General features: G+C 36.0%; 1 protein-coding gene across 1 annotated transcript; it reads left to right on the top strand.

Annotated features, from left to right (window-relative positions):
- The first annotated feature begins 3,345 nt into the window (after positions 1-3,345).
- LOC103932950 (secoisolariciresinol dehydrogenase-like) lies at positions 3,346-5,725 on the top strand. The gene is made up of 2 exons (XM_048578616.1): positions 3,346-3,497; positions 4,836-5,725. Exons 1-2 carry the CDS (start codon positions 3,382-3,384, stop codon positions 5,608-5,610), a joined length of 891 nt encoding a protein of 296 aa, XP_048434573.1. The 5' UTR covers positions 3,346-3,381; the 3' UTR covers positions 5,611-5,725.
- Positions 5,726-9,767: the final 4,042 nt, after the last annotated feature.

The following is a 9,767-nucleotide window of genomic DNA, read 5'->3' as shown; positions in this document are numbered from 1 at the left end:
CGTCCCACGTTTAAAACGGGTGGAACGAGCTGTTCCACGGGACGAGTTTTGGGTGAATTTTCGTTCCACCTCACCCCTCTGGAATGACTCGTTCCACATCCGTGGAACACAAAATTATAACCTCTCCGTCTCCTTCTTCTTCCTCCTTGTTTCCATCCGAGGGCATCTTTGCTCCCGCTCCGTTCCGTCCCGTCCTGTCTGCATACCAAATGATACCAGAGGGAACTGGAGTCGTCACCCATGAGGGAAGAGACGGGGATCGAAAAAAAATGCTTGGTGCAGCTTTTATTGCTCTAATACCAGATTAAATTTGATATGACGGATTTCATATTTCATTCATTCCCAATGTACAGTATATAGACAAATACATAGACTAACTACAAATACACACCAATATTTATTCATACAATGAACCTAATGTAGAAAATTTAATGAATAATGAACCTAATATAGAAGATTCAAATACACACCAATATATATATATATATATATATATATAGTTTTTTTTTTTTTTGAATAAACGATATTATCTACACTAAGAGGAGGGGGTGGGCTTAACCTTATAATGGGCTAACAATAATGTGGTTCAAATTCGCTTTTGGCGAAAATCGAACTTAACATTTCTCATTTACAACTGAAGAGGAATACCACTGGAAATTTGAAAAAATAACAAAAATTTGCACCTCATATAGAATTAAAATCACCTTTTTAATTTTATGATAATTATAACCAAAATTTGATATTAAAGTACTAATATACCCAAACAGTTCTCCAATCAACTCCACTTCTTTCTCTTCCATAGTAAACCATAGATCTCTTCGACTCTTCCTTCTCTAATTTGGTACTTCTGTTCTGCTTATACAATGAGACCCAAAGAAATTGACATTTTTGTTGTTTGCTTTTGGAGTCACAAGTCTGGATCATACACGTGGAAGGGAATGCAGCAACATAAATTGATTTGGGGATGAGTTTTCTTTGCGTATGGTTCCGTTTTCTTTCTAGGTTTTCTCTACACCCCGTAAATATCCAAACTTCATCCGCCTTCTGATTATCCCTTACCAAGTAAACATGCCCTGAGCAAAGCTACATTCGGGACAGGATTGTAAACTTGGCTTTTGGGTTTCATTTGAATTCCTAGAGATTGCCAGCAAATTTATGCTAATGAGGTAATTTTCTCTCAGTTAACAAGATATGAAGAAACAACGTTTTACTTTTCGGCAGAAACGAAGCTTTCTAGGATGCCACTTTGAGAAAAGCTAGATTTTGGTTATTTTTTTTCAAATTTCCCAATATTATTAAACTATAATACTAAGTGGCCTACCAATATTTATTTTAAAAAGTCACATAGTATTACGGTCTAGTGGTATTCCTCTTCACTTGTAAGTGAGAGGTCTTATGTTTGATTTTTGCCAAATACAAATTTGAATTATATTATTGCTTACCCATTATGAGGTTAAGTCTGTCCCTTTCTCTTAGTGTAATTAATAATATTGATTCTATTTAAAAAAAAAAAATAAGAAGAAAAATCTAGAGAGTTACGAAAAGATGTTGGGGAGTCCCTATTGTGTCGTACGTATATAATTTTGGCATCTTTACCAAAAACAAAAGAATTGTGTTGGCAAACTTTCACATTATTAACGTGTATAACGTTTCAATAAAAAAACAAAAGAATTGTGTTGGCAAACTTTCACATTATTAACGTGTATAACGTTTCAACAAAAAACCAAGAATTGTGTTGGGGAGTCCCTTTTATATACAATTATACTTGTTGATAGCAAACTTAAAATTTTTTATTTATAAATGTTGAGAATGAATTTTATATTAATGTGAGAAGATACTTTGCATGTATTTATAAGTAATTGAGCTACTCTTCATATTGATATTGCAAATTGGTTTAATGTAGGCCTGGCAAATAAGTCATGTCTATCGTGTTCGTGTAACATCTATTAACTTAACGGATCATGTCGTGTCGTGTCACACCTGTTATCTTAACAGGTCAGGTCACTTTACCCAACAGGTAAAATGACCCGACCCGTTATGATCCGTTATGACCCATTAAAAAAAAAATATATTTTTTCTTAAATTTGCACATACCACACATTGCCACATAAATATTACTTTAAAACATTAAAACACATTTTTTGTTTAAGTACTACATCTACACTCGAAAATAAGAGCCTAATAAAAAAACATCCATACACAACTAGTCTATTACAAAATATTAAATGTGCAAGGATATGCAAAATGAAAGAGTTTTTTTTTTCAAGGTTGTGAAGCCTTTCTCAAAAGTTTAAATCTTGCCAATGGAACTCAAAGCTTGCATGTTATTCCTTTTACAAAATCCTCAATTTTCATCGATCATCATGAGAAAATTGTATTGGAACTTTAGCTTGATCTATTGCCTTTAAGAGTTATGTTGATGATGTTTTCAGTAAGGTTTTCCACGTTAGAACTCTCTTCCGCTTAAACTAAGTATAGAAAAACCAAACATTAAAAACCATTCGAATGATGAGAAGTGAATGGAGAAGGATGTAAGAGAGATGCAGATTAAGGAGACGGCACGGGAGTAAGTCTGGACTGGAGAGATCAGAGTGAATGAGAGAGAAGAAAAGGATAACCTCCAACCTAATGCACAATGGACGGTTGAGATTAAATCTCAGTTGATCCAATGGTCACCAATTTTTTAAATTTAATTTAATATATATATATATATATAATTATTATAGTTTTTAGGGGTATAAAATTGTTAAATTAAAATATATAATTTTATAGTATTTTTTTAGGGTTATAAAATTATAAAATTAATATTTTGCTTCTCTTGTATCGTGTTACCCACGTGTATACACGAACTAACCTGTTATCTTAACATGTACTTATCGGGTTACCCGATAACAACCCGATTCGTTATCGTGTCGATCCGAACACCTGTTAATTTCGTGTTGTGTCGGGTTATCGGGTCTTGTCAGGAATTGCCAAGCCTAGTTTTATGGTAGAATTTTAACTTTATATATGGTATCAAAACAAGTTGTCTGACGAGTGAAGCTCAACGGCTGCACATACTCCAAGTCACCTGATTTGTGTGGAGAATGAATCTCATATTCATGAGAGAATGAACTTTACATGTGTAGGTTCAATTCTTATCAATAACGAGTTCAAAATAAATTGTTGTTACGTGATTTTAGACTGATTCCTATATCCGAAGCGTAACCATTTCGTTGTGGTCCTCAGAAACGAAAAAAATAAGATGGTTACATACCATACATGTGATAAAAAAAAAACAAAAAACAAAAAAAAAAAACAAAAGGTACGACAGATAAGCATGGCCCGCAATTCACATGGGCTGCTACAAAGGTACGATGCAACTAAATTATTGAGCATAAGATGGAAAGAAGGTCTCCACCTCCAGGAAGTGATTCACTTGTTCCAGAAGAGGAGGAGGTTAAATCTTTTTCGAAGAATATGGGAACCTTCTCATTAGTCACAGCAGCTGCAAGAAGGTATTGTGCATGTTTTCTTCTATGTACTCCTTCTACCCATCAAACCAGTGAACTTGCGAGATTTGATCTTACCATATAAGTTGTCTAGTGAAGGAAATAAAATAAAATGGTATTGTGTATGTTAATTTATACTGTTTAACTAATGTATCTAATCATAAAAATTTATAATTATGTGGTGAGTTTTTACTGCAGTGGCATAAAGTAATAATGTTAATACATTCTGATGTAGATTCAATCCCCACCGATTCCCTTAACTCATTCCTAACATTTAACAATCGTTTGTCGAAGATAAAATTGTAATTATGCTTTAAGGTTTTAGTGGCTGTTATTTTTTTTATACAACAATATATTTAGACTATGAATTGGGGGAATAAATTGCTTTCGAACTCGACGATATTCGAATTTGAGATCTCTCACAAATAAATAGAAATATCACTAGATTATAGTACGAAGATGATAAAATTATCTAATTTAAAAAAATGACAAATTATATAGTGATAATTATTTAAAGACGACAAATCATATCAGTTCGTTAGAGCAATATGTTGCTTCATCTAAGTTTGAATTCCTCCCCTTGAAGATTTGTCCTAGTTGATCAAATTCCTCTATATACGAATAATTTAGAACATTTCATTTACCAAATTCCTTTTTTCTTTATTTAATATTCGATTTTCTATGATGGTCTTGTGTCATGAGCATGGCATATCGCATCTAGTTCTAAAGAAGATGTTGCTTTTTCTTTTTTCTTTTTTCTCCTTTATGTATTGGAATTAATAGTTGCAAATTTGCACATTACATTATTTCTTCTTTTGTATTTTTTTTTCTTGTATTTATTTGCGTTTCAACAAGAGAAATAAAATTGGAATATGAATACAAGTTGGAATTTCTGAATCGAGATGTATTAATTCGGTTTTACAGATTCATGAACAATTTTTTTTTTTATTTCATTTATAACAAAATTTGGAATTTAGATGCCAAAATTCCATTAAACTTCATCCTAATAGTTGTTATAGGTCATTCATTTGTTTTTTTTTTTTTCCTTTAAAGAACTCATTCATTATCTTAGGGTGTTGTTAAAGCCACTACAAAAACGTTATTTTACGTTCTCCCAACTGTGATTTTTCTCTTATATTTCTAAATGCTTGGAGGGCAAATGACTTTTTAATTAGAGTGCCTTAACAGCTCCTTTATATTGTTAGCAAAAATTGATCACCAATTTTTGTTGGATAATTAGGTCCCTAAGCTATCTGGTTACTAATAACAACTAAATTTCCTTTAATTAAATGTTTTGTTGAAACTAGACTAATATGAAAGTAAAATTATGCCTCAATGTTGAAGGCTTGAAGGCAAAGTGGCACTGATCACTGGTGGAGCCAGCGGCATAGGGGAGTCCACAGCAAGAGTCTTCTCAAAACATGGAGCTAAAGTTGTGATTGCGGATGTGCAAGACGACTTGGGTGAATCTGTTTTCAGAGATCTAAATTCTTCATCCGCTTCCTTCGTCCATTGCGATGTAACAAAAGAAGAAGACATCGAAAATGCAGTTAAAACAGCCACAAGCAAGTATGGAAAGCTAGACATCATGTTCAACAATGCAGGCATAGGTGGCACACCCAAACCCAACATCCTCGACAATGACAAGGCTGAATTTGAGCAAGTGCTTAGTGTAAATCTAGTCGGATCATTTTTGGGGATTAAACACGCAGCTCGCGTGATGATCCCAGCAGGCCAAGGCAGCATAATCAACACTGCTAGTGTTTGTTCTACCATAGGCGGAGGTGCTCCACATGCCTACACAAGTTCGAAGCATGGGGTAGTGGGGTTAATGAAAAATGCGGCCGTTGAGCTTGGACAATACGGTATTCGTGTAAATTGCGTGTCACCATACCTAGTTGCAACACCGTTGGCGAAGGACTTTTTCAATCTTGATGATGATGGAGTGCATGGAGTTTATTCCAACCTTAAAGGTAAGGTTCTTAGGCCAGAAGATGTTGCTGAGGCTGCTCTTTACTTGGGTAGTGATGAGTCAAAATATGTTAGTGGGCATAATCTTTTGGTGGATGGAGGTTTTAGTATTGTGAACCCAAGGTTTTGTATGTTTGAGAAATCTTGAGGAAAAAAATTCTCTCTAATACATGAGACAAAAGGTATAAAGTGATGATGCCCAAACGATGATGATAACGTTTGTAAAGTTTTGTTCCAATTGAATAATTTCACAAGTTTGTGCAGTTTTGTTCCAAATGAAACTTCCCTTCCATTTTTTATTTTTTATTTTTTTTCACGGCAATCGGCATAAATATTTATTAGATTTAAATTGAAACGTTTACAATTAAACGACATTGCATTAAGCAACCAAAATGGTGCATAACAGTCCCATCTATGAGAGTCGACTGTTACAACTCGTACCTTAAAATAATGTATTTTACTTCCGAGACATGTGAAATGACTATTTAGCCCATGAGCAGGTGTTTTAATTAATTTATCAAGCCTCGACTCAAGAATTTCTATCCTCGTACTTTCTTAAGTTTCATAATTTTACTTTTCGTACGTTAGTTTAACGTTGATATCGAAACTCAAGTTGAGAACCCGACGACCAAATTGTTAATTTTGCAACTTAGGAGGGCAATTGGGTAATTTCACTTAAATAATTCTTAAGTGGGATGGGGTATACCCACATCTGGCCCACTCCTTTGCTCCTTCTTCATTTTTCTGAAACCTAACTTTAACTCTCGACATTCTCCCTCTCTCTCTAAGCTTCGAGAATGAACCCCCACCATTCCTCTCGATTCTGACCAAATCAACCCTAAAAAATTTGAACCTCGAACCCTTAGGACATGGGGAATCAACCTACAGCGTTGCATATATCATTGGTGCATCACCATGTGCTCTGCCATTAACATTGAGAGCTTGAGCTCTCACGAACTCTATCGCAGGTATAAATTATTTTCCCCTCTTGATTGTGTGAGGTTCTAATCCATCTGTGATGAGTATTATGTCGAAAATCCCTGGGGTTGAATCTCTGTTTTGAATATGTGCATGCATGTCATCCCAGCGATGAATTTCGACGAATGTCGTTGAGTTCGAAGCTTGGTGGTTACTGAAAGAGTTTAAACTAGGGTTTTAGAGACCGATTGCATAAGCTCAACTCAGTTAATGATGAGTGAGGTTTTGACTTCATTATATAGAGATTACAAGATAAGTTGGTTACAGTGTAAACATATATCAGATTACAAGTAAATTCAAAATACAAACTGAAAGAGTCTAAGAAGAGATAGGAAAGTCCATCTGATGAAGAGTCCTTGAGTTATCCTGATGAAGAGTCCTTGAGTTATCCAAACTGTGAGATTGACTTGATGAGAGAGACTTAGATGATGCGAACTGCAGAGATGTGGATGGCTGACTTGGAGTGGTTTGCTGACCTGGAGTACATGTAGGGATAATAGGTTTATCACACCCCCGCAAGCTAAGTGGGCGGAGATGCACATGAAGCTTGGAAAACAGATAATTGAAACGAGCAGTAGACAAGCCTTTTGTGAGAAGGTCAGCAATTTGATCAGCAGTGGCGACATAGCCAACCTGTATTTCTTTGTGCACTACCTTTTCCCGGACGTAGTGGTAGTCAACTTCAATGTGTCTCATCCTTGCTTGATAAACAGGATTAGAAGCTACTGCAAGTGCACTAATATTGTCACACCATAACTTTGGTGGAGAAATAAAAAGGTGTAAGTCATGAAAGAAATGATGAAACCATGATAAAGTGGCTGCTGTATAGGCGAGTTGTCTGTACTCGACCTCGGTGCTTGAGCGAGACACCCCTCGTTGTTTCTTGGAGCTCCAAGAGATTAGATTATGTCCAAGAAAAATGCAATAGCCCTTAGTGGAGCACCAATCGTCGGGATCGCCAGCATAATCCGCATCAGCAAAGGCAGTGAGGGTGAGAGGACTAGGTGTATAAACAATGTCGTGAGCATGAGTGGCCTTCAAGTAGTGGAGGATGCGTTTAATAGCAGCCTAATGAGCAGTGGTGGGTGAATGCATATATTGGCAAACCTGATTAACGGCGAAAGCAATATCAGGTTTCGTGAAAAAAAAGTATTGGAGAGCACCAACTATGCTTTGAAAATGAGTGCCATCTGACAAAGGTTCACCTTCATAGAGACTTAACTTGCGGCCAGCTGCAGCAGGAATGGTGAGTGGCTTGGCATCAGTCATATTGGTCTTTTTGAGAAGGTCCAGGATGTACTTAGATTGGGAAAGATACATGGCAGTTGGTGTCCGTGTAATTTCCATGCCTAAAAAATAATGTAAAGGTCCGAGATCCTTCATTGAAAACTTTTGACCAAGTTGATAAATAAGTCGAGATATTTATGATGAATTATTACCCGTAACAAGGATGTCGTCGACATATATCAATAAATAGATAATAGTAGATCCATTAAAGAATGTGAACAGTGAAGAATCTAATTAGGAGGCCTGAAACCCTATTTCTTAAAGGTGTTGGGAGAAACAGTGAAACCAGGCACGGGGTGCTTGTTTCAAACTATATAGGGACTTGTGCAGTCGACATACATGTGATGGAAATTGAGGGTCCACAAAACCTGAAGGTTGTCGCATATAAACTACTTTAGCTAAAGAACCATGTAAGAAAGCATTTTGAACATCAAGTTGTCTGATAGTGAAGGGCAATGGAGAGAATGAGTCTAATTGTTGCATGAGTGACCACCAGACTGAATGTCTCGTTATAATCAATACCATCTTGTTGGTGAAATCCATTTACGACGAGTCTAGCTTTATACCACTATATGGAACCATCATAGTGCCGTTTGATTCAATAAACCCATTTATTGGGAAGAACATTCATGGAAGGAAGAAATGGAACCAAGGACCATGTGCCAGTTCTTAAGAGAGCATTAAACTCTTCTGCCATTGCCTGACACCATTCAGGATATTTATTAGCCTATGTAAAACAAGTAGGCTCAACCACAGTATTAGTAACAGTAGAAAGCAATGCATATTTGGGATTTGGTTTATGAATCCCGTCCTTAGCACATGTTGTCATAGGGTAAGTAGGTGGAAGAGTCCTTGGAGATGAAGAGGACTGAAAAGGGACGTGACTTGCATTCGTGGGTCCTAGGGGAATAGTTGGTAGGTTAGTAGGAGAGATATGGGAGACTAATGAAGGGGTAGGTGAGGCAATGACAGGTAGAGGTGGGGAAGTAAGGTTAGGGGAGAGAGGTGGGGAGTTGGTGGGATGGGTAAGATGGTGGCAGGAAGGTGTGGTGGGGAAGGATTAGAGGACTGTGGATGGTGTGGAGGGGATGGTCCTATATCTAATATCATATTGGTTGAGGGAATAGGTGATAAGAGGGACATAGTAGAAATGGATTCTTTATATTGAAAACATGTTTCAACGAAGACAACATGACGAGACAAAAATATTTTTCCTGTTGACATGTCAAGGCATCTATATCCTTGTTGATTTAAGGAGTAACCAAGAAAAACACAACTTTTGGATCTAAATTGAAGTTTATTTGTATTATATGGTCGAAGATATGTGTAACATGCACACCCAAAAACTTTGAGGAAATCATATTGAGGAGGTTTAGAAAAGAGTTTTTGAAAAGGAGAGTCATCATGTAAGACTTTAGTGGGTAAACGATTTATCAAGTAATTTGCCGTGTGAAAGGCATCATCCCAAAAAGATGTAGATAAAGATGAATGTGCAAGAAGAGTGAGACCAATTTCAACAATATGTCGATGTTTTCGTTCAGAAATTCCATTTTGTTCGGCATGATGTGGGCATGTTAAACGATGATTAATACCATGATGAGTTAAGAAAGTTTTAAAAGTGGTACTAAGATACTCACCTCCTCCGTCAGTTTGAAAGAATTCTATAGTGGTGTTAAACATATTTTCAACCAATTTCTTAAAAGCAACAAATGTAGAAAATACATCTGATTTCAATTTTAATGGATATAACCAGAAATAGTGAGAAAAATCATCAATAAAAATGACATAATATTTAAAGTAGATAAACTAAAAGGTAACTTGTGATTTTTTCCCATGGGACAAGATTGGCAAAAATCATGGGTTACAACGCCATTGATAGGCAATTTATTCCTAGAATTTAATTTTTTTTTAAAACATGAGAAGATGGATGACCTAATCTAGAGTGCCAAATAGAGTTAGACACTCTAGCACCTATGAATGCAAAGACTCCTTTAGTGCCTGATGAAACAGTGGAGAAGAGGTAGAATCCATTTCTACTCT

Source organism: the organism of the source record quoted next, unplaced genomic scaffold (assembly GCF_019419815.1).
Source record: "Pyrus x bretschneideri cultivar Hongxiangsu unplaced genomic scaffold, Pyrus_bretschneideri_v1 Contig128, whole genome shotgun sequence".
NCBI classification, from domain to species: domain Eukaryota; kingdom Viridiplantae; phylum Streptophyta; class Magnoliopsida; order Rosales; family Rosaceae; genus Pyrus; species Pyrus x bretschneideri.
This window is presented reverse-complemented; position numbering and strand designations above follow the sequence as displayed.